Source organism: Penicillium daleae (assembly GCF_028827525.1).
Source record: "Penicillium daleae strain IBT 16125 chromosome Unknown utg000002l_segment0_segment0, whole genome shotgun sequence".
Classification (NCBI taxonomy): Eukaryota; Fungi; Ascomycota; class Eurotiomycetes; order Eurotiales; family Aspergillaceae; genus Penicillium; species Penicillium daleae.
Window position 1 is genome coordinate 4,631,547 of NW_026623150.1, and position 24,097 is coordinate 4,655,643.

At 46.0% G+C, this 24,097-nt stretch overlaps 8 protein-coding genes across 8 annotated transcripts; 5 read left to right on the forward strand and 3 right to left on the reverse strand.

Annotated features, from left to right (window-relative positions):
• Nucleotides 1–1,795: 1,795 nt before the first annotated feature.
• Nucleotides 1,796–2,305, forward strand: N7458_002601 (uncharacterized protein; the record flags this gene model as incomplete). The annotated part of the gene is made up of 1 exon (XM_056905984.1): nt 1,796–2,305. One exon carries the CDS (start codon nt 1,796–1,798, stop codon nt 2,303–2,305), a length of 510 nt encoding a protein of 169 aa, XP_056770091.1.
• Nucleotides 2,306–3,676: 1,371 nt separating this feature from the next.
• On the forward strand, nt 3,677–4,127 carry N7458_002602 (Zn(II)2Cys6 transcription factor domain-containing protein; the record flags this gene model as incomplete). Its single annotated transcript, XM_056905985.1, has 2 exons — nt 3,677–3,817; nt 3,882–4,127. 2 exons carry the CDS (start codon nt 3,677–3,679, stop codon nt 4,125–4,127), a joined length of 387 nt encoding a protein of 128 aa, XP_056770092.1.
• A 730-nt stretch (nt 4,128–4,857) lies between these two features.
• On the reverse strand, nt 4,858–7,701 carry N7458_002603 (uncharacterized protein; the record flags this gene model as incomplete). The annotated part of the gene is made up of 3 exons (XM_056905986.1): nt 4,858–6,204; nt 6,481–7,237; nt 7,289–7,701. The coding sequence occupies 3 exons, from the start codon at nt 7,699–7,701 to the stop codon at nt 4,858–4,860; spliced, it is 2,517 nt and encodes an 838-aa protein (XP_056770093.1).
• A 286-nt stretch (nt 7,702–7,987) lies between these two features.
• Nucleotides 7,988–8,311, forward strand: N7458_002604 (uncharacterized protein; the record flags this gene model as incomplete). The annotated part of the gene is made up of 1 exon (XM_056905987.1): nt 7,988–8,311. One exon carries the CDS (start codon nt 7,988–7,990, stop codon nt 8,309–8,311), a length of 324 nt encoding a protein of 107 aa, XP_056770094.1.
• A 1,612-nt stretch (nt 8,312–9,923) lies between these two features.
• Nucleotides 9,924–11,027, reverse strand: N7458_002605 (uncharacterized protein; the record flags this gene model as incomplete). The annotated part of the gene is made up of 1 exon (XM_056905988.1): nt 9,924–11,027. The coding sequence occupies one exon, from the start codon at nt 11,025–11,027 to the stop codon at nt 9,924–9,926; it is 1,104 nt and encodes a 367-aa protein (XP_056770095.1).
• A 679-nt stretch (nt 11,028–11,706) lies between these two features.
• N7458_002606 (uncharacterized protein) lies at nt 11,707–14,096 on the forward strand (the record flags this gene model as incomplete). The annotated part of the gene is made up of 3 exons (XM_056905989.1): nt 11,707–12,122; nt 12,192–14,046; nt 14,085–14,096. 3 exons carry the CDS (start codon nt 11,707–11,709, stop codon nt 14,094–14,096), a joined length of 2,283 nt encoding a protein of 760 aa, XP_056770096.1.
• A 1,095-nt stretch (nt 14,097–15,191) lies between these two features.
• On the forward strand, nt 15,192–15,668 carry N7458_002607 (uncharacterized protein; the record flags this gene model as incomplete). Its single annotated transcript, XM_056905990.1, has 2 exons — nt 15,192–15,581; nt 15,636–15,668. 2 exons carry the CDS (start codon nt 15,192–15,194, stop codon nt 15,666–15,668), a joined length of 423 nt encoding a protein of 140 aa, XP_056770097.1.
• A 1,466-nt stretch (nt 15,669–17,134) lies between these two features.
• N7458_002608 (uncharacterized protein) lies at nt 17,135–18,902 on the reverse strand (the record flags this gene model as incomplete). Its single annotated transcript, XM_056905991.1, is given in 3 exon segments — nt 17,135–17,766; nt 17,781–18,470; nt 18,530–18,902. The coding sequence occupies 3 exon segments, from the start codon at nt 18,900–18,902 to the stop codon at nt 17,135–17,137; spliced, it is 1,695 nt and encodes a 564-aa protein (XP_056770098.1).
• Nucleotides 18,903–24,097: the final 5,195 nt, after the last annotated feature.

Consider the following 24,097-nt stretch of genomic DNA (forward strand, 5'->3'; position numbering starts at 1 on the left):
GACTGTCTTTCTGACCAAGGGGTTCTGACGAGGGTCCTGATTTGGGCCCCCTGTTTGCAAGGATCCTCGTTCAGAACCCTAGCACAATCAACGAAAAAGAAATTTTGGTAATTGCATGTGACTGTCTTCTGACCAAGGGGTTCTGACGAGGGTCCTGATTTGGGCCCCTGTGACAATGAACGTCATCTCATAGTGTTGAAGCCAGTGAAGGTAATGAAAGAATTAACAACTCGTTCGTTGCTGATCGATTGAGAGTTTGCATAGGCGTGTGAGATGGTGCAGCGTCCGAGCAACAAACCATGCAACTACGGCGTACTGCGCCGTACTTTTGCTAGACGAATTGATTCGCAAATAGACATAGCCACCACCTGCAGATTACCTGGGTCCCCGTTTGGGACCCTGTCAGCCTGCTAAAAGGGACCTCGAGAGGGCGAGCTATAGAACAATGCTTGACATAGCCTAGTTTATGGTATCTGCTCCTCATTTAGTTATTGATGGTTTCAATTGCATAAAAGGGGATTTTCAATGTCTCTCCTAGACTGTATATATTTCTCTGTTGCCCCAGGCACATCTGGGAGAAGCTAAAAGAGGACGTTCTGGTGTCCCCTTGTCCCTCTGTCCTAGTGACTATGGATATACCTTCAGCTCTCAGATTACTACGCGATGCGGCAACGGAGGATCTACAAATTCATAAGACTGAAGCTGTGTCGGTCTTTCGAGAGATCGAAGAACGTCTGGGAGGGCTTGGTTCCCAACAGTCAGATATGTCTTTGACCTTATGTGAACACGGTTAACGTACTCAACAGAGACGGCGCTGTGAGGGAGGACGCCCTCATCAGCCGTTCCCATACATCAAAGAGTCATTCTTTGAAGACCAAAGCAACCAAATCTCATGCGACCGATCTCCTGAATGCATTGATCAAAGAGTCTCCTTGGGTGTGGGCCACGATCGAAATCGAACCGAATCGGGTTCTACCTATCAAACGCAAACGCACTCGCGATAGAAGACTTCGCGATATTGACAGAGTCGATCGTGATTCGAAAATCGAAAACCAGGAAAAACTACTAAGGGGCCTCGCTCAGCGGTCACTTGCTCTCCAAGGAGTGAGATCAGGTTATCTGAATGTTGATGAGATGTGTGAAAAAGTCAAAAAGGGGGGTCTCAAAGGTGGACGGGACGGTAAAACTGTGCTCTTTGTGACCAATGAACTAGACATCGAGAAAGAAAACCAAGATCTTGCTATTCGAGCCACTCGTGAGGGTATGAAGCAGTTGGTGATGGAGAGGTTCGTGGGACAAAGGCTCAAGGAAACGCTACAGCACACGCTGCAGGAAACACTGCAGGGAGAGCAGAACGAAACACTGGTGGAAATGCTTAAAGGAATGCTCGACGCAATGGAAGGCTGTGGGAGTGCACCAGGAATATCCGTCTTTACGGCCCTGGCTGTCAGACCATTTCGGTATCTCAGGTATGGGGAGCTGGAGGCATTTGCAGAGTGCTTGCTGGGCTCAGGTGCGATGGCTTCATCGATCTCTATGGTGGTGAATTCAGACCGCGACCAACCTCTAATCCTCGTCAGCCATGTCATACAAAAGGCCTCGAATTGGCTTGAACAAGTGCAAATTCATTATGATGGTGAGTGAGCCTTTTAGCACCAACGCTCCTTCTTCTCTCATAATCGTTATAGAATGCGTTACTAGTGAACACCAGGAAGCTCGATCTAAACGGCTAAAGCATAGCTATAACACCGCCCCAAGGAGTGAGCAAGTCGTTATACAACCCCGAGAAGGCGCAATGCCCGATCCCCCACACCCGTCAATACCCCGCAACCATGATGGTTTACCAGCGCAGAGCGTATCGTTATATTCCAGTCAAACGGCATCGGTCTATCATCATGGTCGATGGCATAATGGCCAATTCGCTGGCTCGTGCGGAAGCAGTGTGGTTCCATATGAAGGAACATCTGACCGTACCTGGTCAGAGGCTACAGATTCTCTTGACGAAAGAGACCTGGATGAAAGCCCCGAAGACACCGAAACCACAGCAGACATGAACATGAGATACGCACAAAACGATGTCATGTGGGAGCCAAGACATCAAGGCCATCCTACTGACCACATAGCGTTTGCTGTGCCAGATAACCAAGAGCTTATCGCATCACTCGATTTCGCCAGCGCGGATGCGAATTTATTTAACGCGCGCGACACGATGGCATTGTTGACCACAGCCTCGGATGCGGATTTTCTTGACGCTGAATTCCATTTAGAGAGCACCCCCTTTCACCTTAACCATGTTAATTCTTGAAGTGACCGCTTGCTTCTTGCAATCACTCTGGCTACGACTGTCACAACTTCGAACAAATTTTCTAAGAATCGAAATATGAATCGTTGTAGAAAGGGCAAACTGGGTTCCCTTGCCAACTGTAAATTGCCGCAGGTTCCAAATATGGCCATATGGACGTGAACTCCCTTCTCACACCGCCCTTTGGCAGCGGTATAAGCCGGGGTAACCGCATAAGTATGGTCATTTCTCTTTTCCCTCGTGCTTTATTTTTAGTCCACAACTACAGAGCTAGGAAAAGGAAATACATTCAACGTTGATATTTACGTGATCTTGTTGGTTGGTATCTGGACAGCAAAATCACTACCTCGGCCAAGGCGACATTGAAATCAGCCTCGCCGTTGATTTGGCCAATCCTGAGTTGGAATTTGATGGTAGGCGCAATCAACGGGTGAGATACGGGGTGAGATACGGGGCGAAAGCAGGTGAGACTCACCCTCTGTCGCGCGACCACTGTTAATTTTGCTGTCATATCTCGGACTCTGGACGAAGAAGATCTATAGACTTAGAACAAGAAGGCTCCTGATGCAATGCAATAAGACGGTTTCTTAAACGCCAGTCCTAATATACATACTGCGGTCGGATCACATGGGCGCGGTAGTCATGTACAATCTTCCACCCTTTGCAGTCGTTTCTAGTTTTGACAAGAAAATAAGCAAAGCACTTCCGTATATTTAACGTTCTCTAATCGCCTTGCCTGATTCAAGGATCTTGCTGTGCTCCAGTCCAATATACGTGTTGATTGATTTTTATTGCGGCTAAGACGTTATACATGAAAGGTTTTTGGCTTCCTGTGAACGGAACTTGGAGCCCGTCCAGTAATACCACAACGGATGCGGGCATTGGCATTACCCAAATTCCAGGATGAGAGTTTTCCACAACCCACTTGAAGGCTAGTTATGTCACCTAGGTCTTGATATTCAAAGCGAGATCTTTAGATCCTATTGACGCTTTGTTCATCCTACCATCTTAAGAAATCTCACGTGCGCCTGAGAGGAAGGCTCCTTCGTTCCCCACGATCCCATAGTAGATTAGAGACTGCCAAGCTGGGATGCCGCGAGTCTGTCGAGCTCCTTGAGCGAGCTAGCCAATCCTGCCGTGGGATGGAGTCACAGTGGGTCTCCACAGTTCGTTCTTTGTTTGCTATATAGGGTGCGGTACTTTATGGAGCAAACAAAGAAAGCGACAGGACTAGGTAGGAAACTGAAATGTTCTGCTTTGCTTTTACCCCTGAGTTCTTGAGACACTCACTGATCTCCCTAACAAATTTTCTCAGACCTAGCTCATTCGCAACCTTCACTTAGTGTTCATTCCAGACATAGTGCTCGATCCACAATGGGGAAGATCAAGACCTTGCGTACCCTCCTTCCGGCAGGAAAAAAGCACACAGTGCAATCCTTGGAAGCAGGTTCGGCTAAAGACATGCGACGAAATATTTCTCTTGCTTGCACAGAGTGTCAGAGAAAGAAGACTAAGGTCTAGTCCCCGAAAAGCAACTGCTAAGATTGACGACAGGGCTAACATCATATGCTGGAAGTAGTGCTCTGGAACAACGCCGTGCACAAGATGTTCAACTACCCCACAACAGTGTCTATATGATCAAAGCAGTGATCGTAGACGCAAGGAGTATACGGGCGGGCTGTTGAAATTTCAGACCACTCTTTGCCAACTTGCTGCTACCCTGCGCTCTGCAGCTCCTGAGGAGCTATCATGGTTGGTCTGGCAGGTTCAAAGCTTGCCAACGGATCAGGATGCAGTCGATTACCTTGTTCAGATGTTGGCTTAATACATGTGGATGGACTAGCACAAATATGAGGGAACCTCAGCGGTACTGTTATTGAGTGACGAATTGTGCCTCCTTGAATAGAAATTTGGTCAAGTCGAGAGCAATGCAATATTTATTCATCAGATTGAGATAGCATGCTGCTCTTTGCCTGCATATTTGCCTGTCACATCTCTGATAGTCTAGAATTGTTGGTGAATATGCTTGCTCATTCCATGTAGTGTCTGGGTCCTCCATGAAAAACCGTGAGTAAATATATGTAGTGGTTATATAGGGGTGAGATTTGCTGCGTAATATCGCGCGTTATTAAGGCGAAATCGCCAAGCCCTCAATGCTAACCATGGAAAGGGGGGTCAGATATCTGTATCGACCTTGTAAAGGGGCTATTTTTACGTTTCCACTGCCTATCCCCCTTCTGCGGGCAGAAAATCAAAATTCAATTGATCAGCTAGGGAATTTTTGAGTACCCTCCTATCAACACTAAGGTTATACCCTCGCAGGGCACAGTCTCTGAAATAGCGGTTGCTAAACAAGCTGATGACACAGCAGTTGTGGTTCCGCTTGAAATTCCTCGATCCGGAGATGTCGCTGCCAGAGGATAGGAAAGAGCACAAAGGTGGTCAAGCCACACTTCAGAGTCATCGTAGCTGTACCACGATACGGGGTCTCAACTTGGAAAAGGCGAATGCGCAGGCCGTCGAGAAAAGCTCGCAGTGGTCCCAACTGCCGTCACCTAAACGCCAAAGTGGACGTAGGGAATCCAGTAACTGTTCAGAAATACTTTTTCTGGAGCCCCCAAGTCCAGATGAAAGGCCTTTCTCGCCTGTCCCGTCTCAATGTGCCCGCCGCGTACCTCTCGTATGGCTCGGTGCAGTCCTCGGCAAACCGCCACGTCCGTCATTCCTTCGCCCCGCAGCGTCTCGTAGAGCACTCTCGCCACATCCACACAGTGTTTATCCGAGACTTCCCAGAGTGTTCCAACAACATGTCGGAAACCAGCAAGTTGGAAGGCGCTGACAAGATGGATTCCCTCGCCTGCCAGGCTATCCGCCGTGTTAGCGCCAGTAGAACAAGCAGAGAGATAACCAAGAAACGGCGGGTTGTCTTGGAGTTTATAGTCGCGAAAGTCCCCAACGGTCAAGGGGTTGGTTGTCCAATCCTCGAGCAGCAATCGACTTTGCGAAGGCTCCGTTGGATCCAACTGCCCGTGTCCTGCAAAATGGAATATCCTACACCCCTGTAAGTGTATTAAAACATCGTCTTTGCGACGTGCTGTCTTAACAGGCTTCAGCTGAAGTGAGGGACAGAGGTCATTCAACATATCCACCTCTTTTTCCGCATATGGAAGGACATGATTCTGGGATAGTCCTGGCGTTTTGTGCATGGCCACCAGGAGAGCATGGTCTGATAGAGGTCCTTTTGGTTGGCGAATATGGTGCCGGCGCCCATATATTAATGACTTAATGGACGAAGCATACGACGACATCACTCTGTCCAAAACTGTCTCGCTGGATTCCCGCCTATGGTATCCTGCCGCATGAACTGGTAGCTGGCTAAGCACACCAGTAGGAATCCACCACACTCGAGGCCAATTATTATCGGAGGCTGTGCCGTCGAAACCGAGTGCCCCAAGAATTGGACAACTGACGGCATCCCAGAGCCACTCCAGGAGTGATTTTGTATCGGAAGCGGCTGCGAGGGAAGATAACCTAAGACATTGGGTTCGTTCTTGGACTTCCTCCATTTTCAGGTCAGGTAATTCCAATACACTAATCCGAGTGTGCTCGATAAGAAAGGCATCACAGCGGTAAGAGCTCAAATTGATAACGATTATAGGATCTGGATTTGCCGCGGCCTTCAACTCATCTAGGGTGGGCGGTAGAAGAAAGCTGTGGAAACCAGGCTGAGCGCGAATCCTTGTTAGGGTCTCGCTGAATTTCTGGTCCGCGTCACGCCGGCGTGTCGCTTGAGCTTCCCAGGGCAACATATTATCGGTGGAACTCCAAATTGTTGTTCGATCTACAGGCGAATCCAGCTCGTCTCCAAGGGATATAAATTCGTCAGCCAGATCAGGATGCTGCTGCTTGAGATCAGAAATATCTCCGCGTAATTCCTCAACATTGGAGAAGGATTTACGTGTATGGAGAGATAAAAGAACACCTCAGGTTGGGTGCAGCGGTAACAAGTAAAGAAATAAGGGCCTATTGTGATTTGGCAAAATCTATGTTCAAGTACAACGACGGCGCACCAGCTGCCAAAACATTACTAGCTCCTCGATTCATTTTCCTTTAGGTGACACATGAATTTTATACCCAGCGCCATACCGACTATCGAAATCACTTCGATGATTTCTTACCTCGGAATCTGGCTTTTCGCTCTCAAACTGATTTCCCTTCCAAGACAAATGCTGTATTGTCTCATCAGACATTTGTCCAATACACTGCAACGACCCAGATCCTGTCACTATATGCCTTGCCGATACCAAGTCGCCAATAGTAGACACGATGATCTGGCGGGAATTATCGTCTGATACAATGTCCTCGAGTTCATTTGTCCGTGCCGCGTCGGCCATCTTTGAAGCATCGGCGCAAATACCAAGGCACTGCACCAAGCTGGCTCTTTCATCCCTGGCGTCTCGAATATATTTCATGTTCTCGCCCTGATCATCAGACTTGTCTTGAGTGAGAATGCTGATTTTGTCGTCCAATTCTCGCAGTCGATTCTTTAATTCCGATGAATTGTTTGCTATGCGACCCTGAAACTCGGTGAGAATGCCTCTAGTCTTTGTCCGCGAACAGGCATGTAGTGTCATTCCGTGCAATCCAAGTTCCTCTTTGCCATCTGCAGAGCTGTTTTGTTGAAGGCTATTCTCTGTATCCCTGATGAAACTTGAGACTTTCGAACATATATCTAAGCATTGCTGAAGACTTTCTTTCTCCTCCTTCATCTCATTGAGGAGGGTTATCTGTTTAGACGGTCCAGATTTCCCGGAGATCTGGAGGTCTTTTGTTCTCTCATCGATCTCATGGAGGTGCTCATGAATATCAGATACAGCATTAGAAATGATTTGCTTATATTCTTCCAAAACGTTGGTAGTAACCGCGGCTTTTTGGCTAGTTAAACATTAGCACTGTGCTTTTTGAGCACGACAGAAATGGACGTACAAAGTCGCGCCTCCAAGCGCAATGCAAATCGTCAGTTTATACCCGGCAAGGGAGTTTTTCACATCAGTGATATCATTCCCTAAGTAATTCAACTTGGCCCAGTCACGGAAGGCTCTGCCCTGCTGGTCCATTTTTGGAAAAACTCGCCTGACAACGCTTTCAAAATCTCGACAGATTTTCGCACAGCGAAGCAAAGGAAGCTTCAGAGCAGCCAATGTTGTTTCATTCTCGACGGCGACTTTCTGGAGATCCTCCAGGGTATGAGCTAACGCCTCTAGCTCTTCTCGTAATTCTCGAATGACTCGTTTCGAACTTTTGAAGCTGTCAACTAATTGGTAAAGCGATATGCTGGACTGGAAAGCGAGAGTGGCCAAGGCCACTAAGCTAGCGGCAACAGACAGAGGGTCTGCCATGGGAGAGCGCAAATAACGAAGGCTTAGATCGGTGTTATGCGTTATGAGAATTGTGAGCCTCAAGTGTCAGAAATATTTCCCTAGCAAAGCCTTGTAGAGCAAAGATGATGATCGAGGACTACAGTGGGGATGATGCGATGGTGGGGTCGTTAGGTTAACCCCTCCCGTCCAAAAATGGAATATCACGTGATGGGATCATTTGCAGGCCAGTGCCCCGCTCTTGAAGTCACACTCCTCTCATCTCACCATCAAATCTTCCACGAATACTTTCCATCAACACGACAATATGAGCGACAGGACCGAACATTCTGGTCCGAGCCAAGAGGAACAATACACCCCCGTAACGGAATTAGAAAATGAACGCCGAAATATCTTTGACAATATCGCTGCAGACGAGAACGTGTTCCAATTGATCGCCTCTGCAAACGGGCATACAATCACAGCCCGATCGGTCACGGCCAAGGCGTACGCGACTCAGTGTATGGGGGATATATCCAATACTACAATCCAGCAAATTTCAGCGAACCGCAGCGGCATATCAGAGAAGGAGCGTTCCAATCACCACACTCAGCCAGGAAATTTCAGTGGGCCTGGTCGCAAAGTAGGATAGAAATTCGTGGCTTATCAGGTATGCTACCGAAGCTTTTTGGCTGATCGTCATCAAAATTCTGACCAGAAAACGGGCAGAATGTACGCGAATGGAAGAAGATATAAGAAATCGTGCAATGATTGTCGGCCGTTAACTATGTGGGTTAAATTTGCGTATTGAAGATCGATCGCGCAAAAGACGGAACCAAACGGCAAAAAATTCCAAATTCTGAAGATCGGGCTGAGTGGCTGACTAGGCATCTTTCAATCTGTCTGGTGAATGTTGAAGTTGGAGTCCAGGAAACAATACCCAGCTTTGCCTTCCAATATACAATCACCAGCCGTTGTAAGGATCGCTGTCTTGCCATACCAAAGGAACAGTTCTCTTATAAATGAGTTCACACTTCTCCGTACTCCGTAGAAGTGTAAAAGCAGGAGAAGTTCGAGAATTGAAAACCAGGGTTAAGAAAGCCTTGGTGGGGTCCGAGATAGAGAACTACCAATGATGAGAGAACTGGCGCCTTCCCCGCCGCAATGCCAGGCGGCCCGTGCCTAGCGAGTGCCCTAATTACGGAAGAAATTGTTCCAGTATTACTGATAGGTCGTTATCAGGATGGGGTGAGACACCATTCATGCAATGATCTACTCTGTTCGTCTAGCCCGCGAACGATCCTCCACAGATGTCTCAATCTGGCCTCCCGTGTCAGCCTTGCCACCAGACCTTTCATGCCCACCAGTAATCGAGCGGCAGAAGACGCTGAAGTTGCGCCCTGAGAAAGCGGGGTAGGCGCCTTGCATTTCACGGCGACGGGCGTCTCCTACCCAGTTGTTTGCCGCCAGGGGAAATTCCTGTTTTCCGATGGTTAGGTTTGGGTGAACGAGTAATGAACACAGGCAGCCTCCTGCTAATAGCCACATATTCATAGCTTCGGCTGCTATGGTCTAGACCATTTCTGGCTGGTTGATAAATAGGCGGTGATACCTCCCGTTCGGATGTCTCAAGTACATTCCCTTTAAGTCTGCAATAATTCGAACCTAGTAACAATTCCTATCAATCTTGGTAATATTCCTTGGCGCACGAGTTAGTTACTGACCACTGCTGACTAAAATGTAGGCGTCATGTGCGAAACGTTGGTTACGACCACTGTTTATGCCTGTGGAGATAGGGAAGTTAGACGAGTACCGCGTCCCTGTCCTCAAAACCACCCCCAACCTTGGCCTGAGGTGACCATGGGAAGCTCCCATAACCGTCGAGATAAATGCGCGAAATGCCGAGGAGCCTCCAATGGCGCCTAGATTGAGGTGAGTGTATCCGTGCCAGGACTATTGGCTGTGTTATTGATTCCTATAGCACTTGTCCTTCTTGCAATATGAGCAATTCTCTTTACCCACTGCGCCAGAGGGATCCATCGCCATCATCCGATTCGAAAGGCAAGAGTGTTATTTGGGTCATTCTCCTATAGTGGGCCTTGCCATGTTATCAACTCTCTGAATCATACATTCGCTTAGCTACAAGTGTGCCTGATAACCAATGAAACGTAAATCAGCATCCTTATCCAAACCATAGCAGTCAGCTAGGCCCTGCAATTGGTCTTCTGAAAGTATACCATCGAGAACACAACCTAGAAATCCCATTAGCCACCAAGAATGTAGACATCGTACAGCGGATAACCCTTACCAAACTTATTCTCACGGCCCTCCCTCCATTTTTTAATCCGGTCTCTCAACGATTCCGTTGATTCCGAACGCAGTTTGATATCACGGGCAGGACGAGTGCCGTTAGTATCAATAGAACTAAGATCTTCTAGCATTTCTGAGGTGCGGTTATAGTGCCCGAGCCAAGCTTTTCGAATGATCGTTTCAAGGCTTTGATAATCGGTTTTTATTTTTGGCAGAACCAATGTGTCATGACTGTCAACAGAAAGCTCGGGCTTGGCTCCATGCTCCATCTGAAAAATAAGCGACGCCATTGCAAACATTTCGGTCGCCTCGGATAAAGTTGGCGAGGGACCGTTGACTGGAAGTGGAAGATCCGGGAAAACGGGATTTGGTTGACCAAGAGGGCTAGCGGCGCTAAAATCGCAAAGAATTGCACCGTCCTGATCATCAAAGAGCACATTTTCAATCCGTACATCTGCATGGGCTATGCCAAGGCTGTGGATATGACAAAGTGCGTCAGTAAGATCGCAGTACCAGCGAATCCGATGAGGCTGAGGAACAATTTTATCACCAGATAACGAGTGATATCTGCGGAGATAAATTCCCTCAGGTTGATCAGCATCGATAGCTTCCATAATGTGAGGGTGTGGCCGTCCTTGAAGCACTCGTAGTACAGTTCGTTCGTTTTGTAACAAGTTGGAGTGAAAGAGGGTGTCTGAAGCGTAGTGCCATCGATCGCCATCAGGGGCACTACTGCCAGGTCGTTCAAATACCCAAGAAGTCTTGAGAACTACCTCGTCATCAACTTCGTAGACTTGAGCAGAAGCCCCAAATCCCCTTATTTGCAAGTCACGCTGAGGGTGCAGCCGTATAGTGTATGTGTCGCAGTTCGATGTTGAGACCACACCGACCGGATCATTAGCCTCAAGATCGTCCGTGTTATCAGATTTAGACGGATGATATCCGATAAAACGAGGGCATATACGGGACAAGAGGCCAAATGAACGATAACCGAGATGACTGAAGTACCGAAATGCAACCTGTGCTGCCGAGTAGAATCGCCAGAGGGACGACAACATTCTGAAGGTGCCATGAGAAAAGTGTGACAGAACCAGCATTTGGGAATTCGAGAGTTCCCTTATATGTATTCTATCACGTGATAAACTGGTAATTTTGCCTCCTTCTCAGGGGGTTTCAAAGCAAGGACGGGTCACGTGCAATAACATATTCTGTTGGAATCCAGAGCACTGAGATGGAGCATTACGTACACGGAATTATATAAAAACATGTCGCTGTCGCTGTCACATCTCCTCTGTCCCCCCGCATGTGCCTGAATCACTCTCCTCAGCTTTCTCGTTGATGGAGGCGAATTGCACTTTCTACATTTCCAGTTGCTTACCTGATACACTCTTGCGCTTCCCTCTGCACTATGCCACCCTGCAAAGCCCCCGACAGCCCCAAGTCCTATACGGTAGCCTGGATAGCTGCTCTGTACCAATTTTCTGTCATGTCTGCGTGTGGAGGCTGGGCCAAAAATAGAGCTGTCCTTTTCCAAAAAAAATACGCGCCCGCACCCCCTCCCCGCAGAGCAATGTTTGAGCAGCCGCCGCTCCTTCCATCACACGGCAACCATGCGAGATGAATCTGGCGCTTCCCACTTGACGCCCGTCGACACTCTTCTTGAAATATAAATGTTCCCTTCAAACTCGGGAGGGACCCAACGAATATTATTCTCCTCATCATTGCCTAAACATAACCATGGCTGAATCAGTCGGGCTGGCTTCTGGAATCCTTGCTCTGGCGACGTTCGCATTTCAAAGCAGCGTCTCACTTTATGAGACAGTGAACAGCTTCCGTTCGCATCCAAAGCGAGTACGCGACCTTCTCGGCGAGCTAGAAGCCTTGAGCGATGTCCTAGCTCCCCTTGTCGATCTAATTAAATCGAACTATGACGCCGATCTCTCTGTCCTGGAAATGCCGCTATTGCGATGCGGTAATGTCTGCAAAGAGTTCCAGCAGGTGTTACTCCGATGCGTATCCCGATCAAACAGTAACCGGACAAGCTTCCGCGACTGGGCCAGGATAACTTATATGGGTGACGATATTAAGGATTTCCGCGATTTGCTGGCAGGGTATAAGGCCACGATCAATATTGCCCTGATAGATACAACTCTGTAAGTCACTGTCAGCTGTATCTTTCCCCCCAAAATCTCCTTGTGCGTTGGTTACTAATATTTCACAAGGCGCCAATCTGCGGTCGCTGTTCAAAGCATTAGGGACTACGAAGGTCTCATCCAAGATACGAAGGAGGACCTAGCAGCTCAACTCGGAAGTATCGATAGAAAGTTGGAACAACTAGCTGAGAAGGATGGGGCTCAGTCCGAATCAGATGTGGTCGAACTGCACTCGCTGAGAGAAGAGCGCCTGAGTACAGAGAAATGCCTTCAGATTTGCGCCCAGCTATCGAGCCATATCGATCAGATTCATCTGAGGTCTGATGATGCGGGTCCATTTTGGGAATCAGTCGGAGCTGGGGCGTCGCCTGAAATGGTCACAAACGAAGGTCTACAAGAATGCAAAAACAGCTTGGCTGTGACGGCTGCCAAGTTGGAAAAACATATGCGAGACATTATGGATCAGCTGCTCTCCAAATCGAAGACTTCAATATCCTCCGATGAAGATGCTCAAGATCTATCGAGGCTGCGCGATGAGTGGGAAACCGCTCGGCAGTGCTTGGATATCTGTTCACGGGCCTCTAGTACAGAAAGGACCGAGCTTCAAATGATGGAAGATGAAAAGTACAGCACACAAAGAAGCCTAGATATCTGTGATCACTCATGTGCTCTAATAGACCAGTCGCAGTCTAGGCTAGCGGGTGAAGAAGAAGAATCTTCGAAGCCTATTGATCACATGTCTTCATCTATTGTTCAGAAGTCATTAAGCCTGGCTACTGCGAATAGCCTTGATTCTGTGCAGAAGGAAGACTTGAGCCAAGGCCAATTGGAAGAGGCTGAGAAGGTTGAGGTGCAGGTGAGGGAGACTCGTTGGCAAATACCGGGCCTGGAGCATCCTGACGCTCATTTTATCTCGGAGGCTGCCATACACAATACACATGTGGATTTCGGAGATTCCGATTCATCCACTGATAACAACTCAGTGTTTTCTGATCCCCTCTCTATTCCTAGCACTAGCTCGTTGAACCCCGGAAAAGAAGAAATCACTCTGTTGTTGATTCAGCAGTTTGCAAACTTGTTGAATGAAGACGGGGTCGTGCTGTTACTGCTTTCCACTGGCGTATCCAAAAATTTCATCGGATTCCAGAAGATGCAAAACAACTTTCGGAGATTGCTCAAACAATTTGCGAATAACCTTGAGGCGGATATCGTTAGCGAACCGCATCGAGACCTAAAGAGGTTTGTGAGCTTATATTCAGTCATGATCACCCGTGAGCTCTTTGCAATTGCACCTATCTACGAGCACAGAAACATCAAACCTCACGTCCTGGAGGCTGAACATGGAGCAGGATTGGTTGAAAAACGCCAAGCCCGGGAGAAAAAAGTGGAACTTTATCTTCAAAGTCTACACAGGGGTAACACTGCTCCTAACACTGCTCCTCAAGCGAGTGACGTGATCAAAATATTTAATACTGATGATGAAGAAAGTGACCAAGACTCCGTGGCAGAGGAAGTTGGCGTGGTTGAGCCGTATGAGGGATCTTTGCAAAACTTGGATCAAATGAAGAACTTCATTCTGGGAAGCACCGCCTACCAAATCCTTCGTCGTCAGCTCGAAGAGTTTGTCCAGCCCTCGCTGAGCTCTCGGTTTCGAGACATTGTGACCAGGTGGTCAAACCCAGAGCATAAGAACCATGGCGATATTGATCGGTATAAACTGCGGAATCTTGTCACAGAGTTACAGAATGCGAGCCCCTTCAAGATTCAGTTTGAACGTAACGAAAATAGCCCTCGATTTGTTCGGTTCGTCAGCAGCTTTCAACATGTAATCGAGCGCTGGACTGGAGAGTCATGGGAGTGGTGGCCCCTGCCCCGCTGTCAGAGACCTCTGTCAGAATCAGAGTCACGGTTACGGTGGAAGTGTGTGAGTATTCAAAGTGCAGGCAACCCTTCATTGTATAGATCCAGCCTTAATCTGTTATGCAGGAGTGTGGTGAAGAGAGATGGGCAGAGGTCCCAAATATCCTCGCCAAACGCCTCCAGTCCATCATCAGAAGTCTTCCCGTAGATACCTCGACAACTCCCATTACGCATCCTCCTCCAAAGGCTCATGATAGATCTAGCCCGAACCATTATAGCGCCCTGAACAAGAGCCAAAATCTCAATCAGGTTTTCTTTCAAGATCATGGAGGGCAGCAGCCGCGCGGTACACTCCCAAATCCATCATTTCGTCGTCCATCCTCAGGAAGCGAGGCCACTGTTTCCGACATCAGCCTCACTCGGCTCCGCGTCCTCTTCCTCGTAACCCAAGGTGGAGAATATAGACTCTCGCAAATCTCCGTTGGCGAAATGAACTGCAATTCTTTCTTCAGCGCTATGAAAAAAGAGTACTTCCGCCTGAGAGGTATTTTACGTGGCTGGTTCAGCATTTGGAGGTACTCACATTGCGATTTTTACAAAGTAAGGCTATTCTTGTGTACCTTGGGGCTTTTGTTAATGATATAATTGCAGTTCGAGAAGTTCGATGACTCTGAGTTTGCGCTCCGGATGAAAGACTCATTCCCTGACCATACAAACACTGATTACGAGTATCAACCAAGACCAATGGATAATATTCCTCCAATATCAGAGCACGAATTCACGAAACGGTTCTACTCTTGTCACAAATCACGGCAACCCTTTCACCTGCATCATCAATGTAAAACGCTGGGGGCACATTCTTCTGACATTTTGAAGTTTCTCCCAAAGAAAAAAACCCGACTTGAAGAAGCAGGTGATAAGCGAGAAAATTTCTGGGGGATATATGCGCGCGAAATCATTAGCCTACGGTGGATCATTTTTTACAACTTCGTCTGTGTTTCACCTCTGTTAGCATTCTTTTTGGCGTGGATTGTACCCCAAGGGCTTGGTACAGACATACAGGACCCGTCTATCCCGTTTACCATAATGATTTCGATGCTTTCTCTGTTTTGGAGCGTTTTCCTCGGCAGTCTGCAATTTGGAAGGTCGCATTAGATCTGGTGTTTCACTAGGCTGTTGCGTCTTCATGCATCAAGGCTCATCGCGAGCATGCCTTGCCTTCAAAAGCTCAGCAAGGACGACCAATATTCTCAACTGAAGCACACCAAGCTCCGAAGGCACTTGGATAGGAATTCAAACCCTTTCGAACCCTGCCAGCCTGGCCGTGCCTGCATCCGCGTCCAGGAGCTGCAGAGGCCGGGCATCTGGAAGAAGAACGACATCAGAGCCCTGGTACAAGATCTCAAGCCTACAAAGGCCGTGGCATTTGAAAACCTTAAAAGATTACAGCAGCAGCCTTGTCCTGGTCCTGCCGCCGACGATCGTGCTGGAGCGGGGATGTGGAATTCTGTGCCGTTGTCGCTGATGATTGTTATTATTGTCATGCTCACCACCGCTTTCATAAGTGCTGGTAATAAGGGAACACATTGCACTTCAACGGTGTGTTTCATTGAAACTGACATAAACACTCAACCCACCTATGTACTTGATCAGCCAGAATACTTGGCGGGAGATATTAATGCCTAGCCGAATTCTTACAAGCAACGTCTCCAGATATTATTGATGCCACGAGGAATAAGGAAATAAAACTCCTCGTACAACTGGAGATAAGAGATATAAAGGAAAGAGCCTTAAGATTGAAACAGATTGAGTAGTATCTCATGTTGGAATATCTCGAAATATCATAAGTGTTCTATTTCGTCAAGCGCCGGCTTCCCGCTATAACTATCCAACTTAACACTATCTAAGCTTGACTAGCTATATTTTCTGACAAATAATGAGACTTCTTGGGATCCTGAATGTAGTGACCAATGCTATAGTTGTTAATCCAATATTGTTTAGGTCAAGGCTGCTGGGTGTTTCTAGATGGAAAGGATCTTGCAATAATTTTACGCGAACACTGGATAGGCCTGAGAATTTGCGATAGAAAAGTAGAATGGGCACCACTGAATAAATACCTACCTGATCCTAGTGGGGGACAACAAGGACCACGATCCAACAGTTTCACGGGTGTGATGATTCTACCCACCAACGTGAAGGCTCGGGCCGCTGACGGATGAGGCGGGTCCATCTGGCAGGAAGGAGAGCGTTCGCTTACAGGAGGAGCAATTCAATTTTGATCATTTGCATGGAACGAACCACTCGCGTCCGCAGTCTACTTCACTGCGTCCTCTGAAGATAAGTCAAGACTAAAGTAAATCTATTCTCCGGATCTGAAGGGCCGGTTCAGCCCTCAGAAAAACAATGGGGGTCCACTTTCTGATCCTCTTGCCTTACATTAGGCGGCTGTGTGCTGATGCCAAAGGACCGAGTGTTTCAGATGGATTACGGAGACCCAATCACGTTCTATCATAGTTCAGCTGAGAGGGTCAGTGCGGCGGTCGCGCGACGGAGGGTGATTCTCACCCGCTCTTACCCAGATTCTCACCCTATCTCTTGCGCACTCACCCTTCTCACCCCCGGTCGCGCGACACTAAAGCGGCGCTCACCCATTTCTTACCCGGGCGGCACCTACCCGACTATTCTCCGCACATAAGCCCTACGCTGGCAGGTCAGTAGTTGAGTGACTCGTTGGCTCGGCTCACCTTCTCTTTACTCCTTGCCGACATACTCGGGACCTCTCCTAAAGCCATTACTCCAGAACGAGAGGGGGAAAAGGACTGTCGCTCAGTCACTCGCTAGCACTGTTCTTTCTAAACCAGTTCCATCCTAGGGTTCAGTGCTCCTCCGCCCAGCATTAGCGATGACACAGCCCATACTCGCCGCCTTGGGTATGAAGAAAGGCCCATGGTGTTTATTCACAGGATCTTCCGCGAGAGCTTACGACCATACCACAAATTCGCTTCATCTATGATGAGAAGGTGAGAAGGATATACATCGGTCATGGACAGTACCGCCGGATAACTATTAGCTTAGTAGGAGCGGAAGAGGATACCATACAATGATGGCGGATGCTTTCGACTATGACAGTCTCCAAAGAAATATGCATTTCATCATTTCTTTCTGCCCCTCCGACTTTGCGGACGGCTTCTTTTGGCTCTCCGGGGCTTTAATTTAGTAGAATAGTGAACCTGTAGCGCAGAGGAAGCACGGCCAGGAAAATAGTCGGTGATTTCCTTCCATGTTAACTTCCTTTCCTCCCTCAACTTCACCAGCAAGTTGTTCTCGTCCGTTGAATAGGTCCGGCGTTTACTTTTCCCACGAGTTGCACGAGTTGAACGGTTTACGCTCATTGACGGCTTCAAAACTCCACCTGCTTTCTCGGAGTTGTGTGGAGGACTGTGCGCGGCAACATATGATATCGAGGGCACGTTGTCGGGCACGAGAGTGAAGAAGAAAGTGGGCTCTGATCCCTGGGTCTCAATAGTGAGAATTGCCCGCCCAACAATATCACGACTCTCGTAATGCTGGGTCGATGAACCAAAGGACGTATCGCTGGGATAGTAGGGAGCGGTCCTACTTGGATGAACGTCCGAGAGTTCTGATTGCATTGCACCGCTCACGAAGTCTTCGTCCGAGGAATCATCACAGTCCTCACTACTTTCGCTCCCATATGCATTTAATAGAGCAGGTTTTGGCCTTAAGCGTACACTCCGTACAGGCCTAGGCCGTGGCGGAGGAATAACTACAGCGACAGACGAGGAGCACTCGTTGCGAGTAGTGTGTTGTTTTCCGGCCCAAGGCAATGGGCGTTCTTTTTTTTGCATTTTCTCGGATTAGTGAAAACGGGGTTCTTGTCGCCTTCGACACTAGGAGTTGTCATAGGAGAATTAACAGACTCGCGGCTATTGGCTTGTTCGTGATCCATCGAATCGGGCATGTTAAAGTGCAGCGGATCGACCGGTCCAGAATTGTCCGACTCAGGCACGATTTCGGGGAAGCAACCTGAAATCAGTCTGGTTTGGCTCACTTCTTCATGGTCATCCGAACAGTCGTCGGGACAATTCTCCAGGGAAGGAATGTAGGGGCTCGTTTCGCTTCGCTTTTTAGAGGCAATAGCTGAGCAGGATGAGATGGAAGAGGGTGCAGTGTTGGAAGAATGTTCGCCAAATTCAGTAGACATATCGGACATATCCCAAGCGTGAGCGGGACTAAGAGATTCAAAGTCCACGTTGTAGGATGGTTGATTCCGTCTCCACTGAACATCTTCCACCATATGCGATTGCAGAGTCTCAGGATACGAGATTTCTGATTCTGGCGAAAGAACCGCGATAGAAGGGGGCTGAGGAGGCTGTAGAGGGCTGGCACTACTTGGTTGGGATCTCGGGAAGACATCTGAACAGTCCAACTCTGCGCTTTTGCCGGAATTTGCGCCGAACGAGGATGGGGCTGGGTTTAAAAATTGATTAGTAAATTGGAATGTAAAACATCTCCGACCTTCAACGTACAGTCGCCAGGCATCTTTTCGTCTGAGGTATAGGGACACGCATCTCTGTCGCTAGCCTCAAGTGTCCCTAACAATGGCATTGCCGCCCCCCATGACCTCGCCAGTTCGATGTCAAACAGGTTGGGCGACCCAACTGCATGCTGATGCGTTGTATTTTCTGCATTGGCGGCCGGAGGAACGAAGCCAGTCGGGACTATTGTCGAGGCGTCGGTTGCCAAATAGGCAGGTTCATCAGAGAATGCGGCTTGCTCGCCCGAAAGCAGGGTATTAAACCCTTCAGAACCTTTCTGGTTGCTGTTAAAGGCAAAAGATGGCCGTTTTGCAGCCTTTGAAGGGCCGTGGTAGAATTGTATATTATCAAGGAGTACCGGCATGGTCTCAGATCCAGAGAGAAAAGACATAGAGATGAACAAAGCGAAACAAGGCAAATCGGTACCATGAGACTCCCAGACTGACCTAGGCACACGGTGGAAAGGATCTCTTTTTATCACAGACCTAATCAGCCCCGAAAAAAGACATTCGGAGCCGCTATTCCAATAACGACCCTGCCCCGAGCAGGGATTCAGGTCAGTAGACAGCAACGGGGCTTTCGGGGCTGGCTTCCAATCATTGCGGGAAAGCGTGTCTCTTGCATACACGACGCGCAAGGAGGCAGACTTTCGGCTTGGCCCATCCCCCCAGAGTCCTGACTAGTCTGCAAAGATGCCATTTGATTAGCCTAGTGCCTGGGTCGCTCTTCCCCGGTCACACAGCCCTCCGGAAGTCTGTCAAGGCAGATCGGGCTTCATTGTTTAGCTCCGCCCCAAATGCAACATCGGAAGGCTGCGCTCCAAGGTTCAGCAAGAAACAAATCGCCTGCAGCCATATCACGATTGGCTAACGAGCTCTTATCGTCGAGGACAGATTATGCACTGCCCACGCCAGATCCGCCTGGATATAAGAATCACATCGGGATGACCGGACGGGGAAATAGGGGTGCATAAATCCGCCGCTTTGACTGAGGCGCCGCTGCATGGCTTGACCAATCATCCTGTCGGTCGACTTCCGGCCATACCTCATCTGACGCTCATGGCCAGCCAGCTCGCATCGCACTCCCAGGTGAGCGCCCCTCCCCCCTGGTCCCTTCGCAGCGGGGCATACAGACTCGTATCTAGGTCCAATAGCAAAATCCGCGCATGCCTTAAGGCGGGCTGGGAAACATGAGGTGGCTTGAGGTTCCCGTAAACTGTGCGGAGCCATATTTGACAGGCCAAGGAGTGATAGTCGTTCGGATGTTCAGGTGAGCGTCAGCGAAGTGCCACGTCATCTGAACCACTCTTTTCCAAACTCCGGGGCGTGCATCGACCCTGGAATGCATCCATTCTCGAGGATCGCCGCGCAACCGGATACAGGGACAAGCTCAAGAGGGAGCCGTGCAGTGACCGAGGCATTGGAGAGGCATTGGAGAGGCAAAACTTCGCTCCAACGAGTTTAATAGAATCTGAACGCGGAGAGTATAGACACTGTTGTCGACAAAGGCGCTGGACCGGGGAATTACCAGAATCAGCAGATCCAAGGAGGAGAAAGGGGGCGTACGGCGTCATGGAGGGATTCCATTGGATAGGTACAAGTGCAGAGCGGATGCAATGTTGCCAGAAAATCCCTCAGGTGGAACGGATCCTCGCAATCAGCCCCGAGATCGTCGATCCAACCAGACGCATCATGGAAGTGTTGGGGGGAAGGGAAAGTGTTGGTAGAGGGGAACGGAAGAAGAGGGAGAGAATAGCGGCGATGGAGCGACGCACCTAGGATTTATACATTCGGGGCACGAGTCGCAAGATGGCGAGGGGATGGGCGATCCCGTTACGGATTAGCGTGACGGCTAAACCGTGTTGGGCCCGCGCTAAACCGTGGCGGGTAGGAGTGGGGGCGGGCGCTAAACCGGAGCTGGGGTGGCTGCCGGAAACGGCAGCTCCGGCCCAAATGGAAAAACTACTATAAAGATTAACTACTATCGAATTAGAGATAAAGTTTATAAAGACGATATCTTTAATTATAAACTATACTAAAAAGTAAAATTAAGAAAGATTATCTTCTATTTACTATAAAACTATATAATAAAGCTATAGTAGTATATATATATTAATCTATAATCTTATAAACTAACTAGAATTAATAGAATAAACTATTTAGTTATTATTTATAATAATTATATAAGATTTTATTAGTTACTTCTAGTTAAAATAAAAGATAAAGCCTTAATTATATTAATCTATTAGGTAATATTAATTTTTAATATTACTAACTACTAGCTATAAGAAATTAAAACTAATAGTAATTTAGGATTACGAAAATTTATTCTTTAGATTTAAGAAAAAGGAATAACTATAATAATCTCTCTATTATATCTCTATAAATAAAATAGTATTATAGAATTTTCTAGCTATATTATTATATAATCTATAAGAGTATTAATAATTTCTATACTAGAAGTATCTATATTTCTCTAGCTAGAAGCTATATTTATATTAATATATATCTTAAACTAAATTTAATAACTAAATAAACTAAAAGTACTAATTAAGAAGTAGAATAAAGTATTATAACTTTACTATTAAGAACTAGTAGATTTAGGTTATTTATAAGTATAGTATTCTAATATATATATATATATATCTCTAAAGAATAAAGAGTATAAAGTAATAAAATAGCTCCTTATATATAGATTAGTTATTTAGTTAGCTATAAAGGAGATAGTAGCTATATTTACTAAATTTATAACTCTTCTAAAAGATAAGTAGTAATAAGATAAGATATTATTTTTTAGAAAGAATTTTTACTAATAAAGTAATTACTAAAATTCGAAGCAGCCTCTCTAATTACTAAAGAACTACTTATTAAAGCTAACTACTAATAGTAAATAATAATTATTAGTAAAAAGATACTAGCTATAAGAAAATAAAAGATTTAAGTTATTAACTAAATCTAATTACTATAAAATATAATCTTATAACCTTAATTATAATTAAATCTAATTTAAATTAATCTATAAGAAATATTATATATTACTCTATATCCTCTATTTAAAAGCAATTAGCTATATTTAATAAACTAAGAGTTATAACTATCTTCTTAAATTTAATATAATAATCTAATATATAATTTAACTAAACTAATATTTTTAAAGGAGAAGGCTAGGGGCACTACCTCAAAAGGCTAGCGGCACTACCTAGGGCCTGATTCCTGCCTGAATTCTGCTAAGGCTTTCACGCCTGTTAATTACGAATTTAACCACCCCCTTCCTTCTTATATACACGCATCCTTTCTACCTTCTCTTCTATCTTCTACTACTACTAGGCCTATCATATAACCCATATACTAATTTAATTTAATTTAACTTCTCTCTTCTAGTACTAGTCCTACTCCCCCCTACCCCTACTAACTATAGATTCTTCATAGTCTATTTTACTACCTACACTACTACTAGACCTACTATAATTCTATAAAACCCGTGACCTTACGAAGAAGGCCCTCTAGGAATCTGCTACTAAACAGGGTTTTGCCCTAGTAGTAAAGAGATCTAATAAAAAGAAGATTAACCTATACTATTCTCTTTAGCTAGATCCTACTAAGAAAGGTCCTTCAGTCTTATCTAAGGCTAAATCTCGCGAGGTTATCAAGATTAGGACTAATTGCCTACACAAGATTCAAATCTAGCTACGGAAGGATAGGAAAAACGTTATTCTAGACCGTTATAAGGTTGTAGTTAAATATAGTAACCACAATCATAGCCTAATTCTACTAAATCTTCTAGTTAAACTTCGGTAAGAAGAGAGGGGAGAAAAGGAAGAGCGACTCCTCGATTACTTTAAAAAGGCCTAAAACCTATAGCAATTTCGATGCTTTTAGAGTCTAAGAAGAGTCTGCTTAACTTGAAAGATCTCAAAAACCTCCGCGCCTAGACTAGATCAATTTTCCTTAGTAGGCGTATATCGATTAAAGTAGTAATAGAGAGCCTACCTAGGTAGATTATATAACACGAATTAGACGATACGTAGCGGCTAATTAGAATTATATTTATCTTAAGGATAGGCCTTTAATTTCTTCGTATTTATCCAAATCTTCTATAGATAGATACTATATATAAGACTAATCGGTAAGATAAGCAAGATAAGAGAAAGATAAGAGATTACTAATTTACTTAGGTTAGGTATAATATACTAATAGTTAATATCGTTAGACAAACTTTAATAAGGAAAACCTTCTACGTGGCCTATTACTTTATTAGTAATAAGCAAGAATCGTCGTATCTTTAGATATTTCAAGCTCTTCAAACATAGCTTGTATAGGTAAAGATTCAAGCTCTAGGTATTATCTTCTCTAACGACGCAGACGCTCTTCTTAATATATACAGGGAGATCTTTAAGGATTCAATTAGCCTACTCTATCTCTAGTATATTATAAAGAATATTAAGACCCGCGTTCGGCTAATTATTTCGAAGTAAATAAAGGACCTTCCTAATCTAGAAGGTTAATAGAAGACTATTAACGAATAGCGATCTATAAAGGCTAAATTTATATAAATTATCCTCGAGCCTACCGAAGATAGGATAGAAGCAAGAAAAGCCTTATTTCTAGAAGCCCTTAGCGATCCGATCTACTAATCAGTAATCGATTATATCGAAAAGTAGTAGTTTAGTAATAGGGCAAAGCGATTTATACGCTACTATCTTACCGGAATTCTCTATTATAATAAGCTTACTTCCTCTCGCGTAGAAGGTGCGTATTATTAGATCAAGAAGGAACTCCGAAGCTTAACTAGCGATATCCTTATAACTATACAAGTCGTCTCTCGAGTTGTTTCCTATACAAATTTGTAGGCGTTTAACTTAATTTAAGACGAAATTTATCGTTACTCCGTTGATCTTTAAGTCCTACTTTTCCGTAATATCCTTAATTAGATCTTAAGAAACGTAATCCGAAGGGTTTATAACACTTAGCAGAAATACCTCCGATTAGAAAAGCAGAAGCCACTACCCTCTTATACGCAATACTATATAAAATCTCTTAGTCTCCTATATAATTATATAATTAAAGACCTTATAGATAGTAGTAAATCCCTTCTCCTATCCTATTTTAACAAACAACACTAGCTTCGCCTGCCGAATCTAATTCAGACTAATCGGCGGCGAATTAGAAGGGTAGGAAGGGTAGGAAGGCTTCGAATTAATAAACCGAATCGGGTAAAGAGGGTTAGACGGCCGAAGTTGCTAGAGACTATAAAGCGTTAGCGAAGATAGGGGAGGAGGAATTTCACTAGTCGGGATTATAGGCTTAAGCGAAGGAAAAGTACTTACGTTTCTATAGATAAAACCATAGGAATTGTGGTACTACCGCCTTCAAAGAGAACCAACATATCGATAAGGCGAATACCATCAAACTAGGAGACGAAACTTCGGCAAGGGTGGAGGGTTAGCCGCGGTCGCAAGGCTAAGAAATTGGTGATGGCAGAGAAGGAATTGAAGAGAAGGGCAAGGCAGATAAGTAAGAGGCGAATTAGCCAAGGGCGAATTAGCCAGGCCTAGTAGAT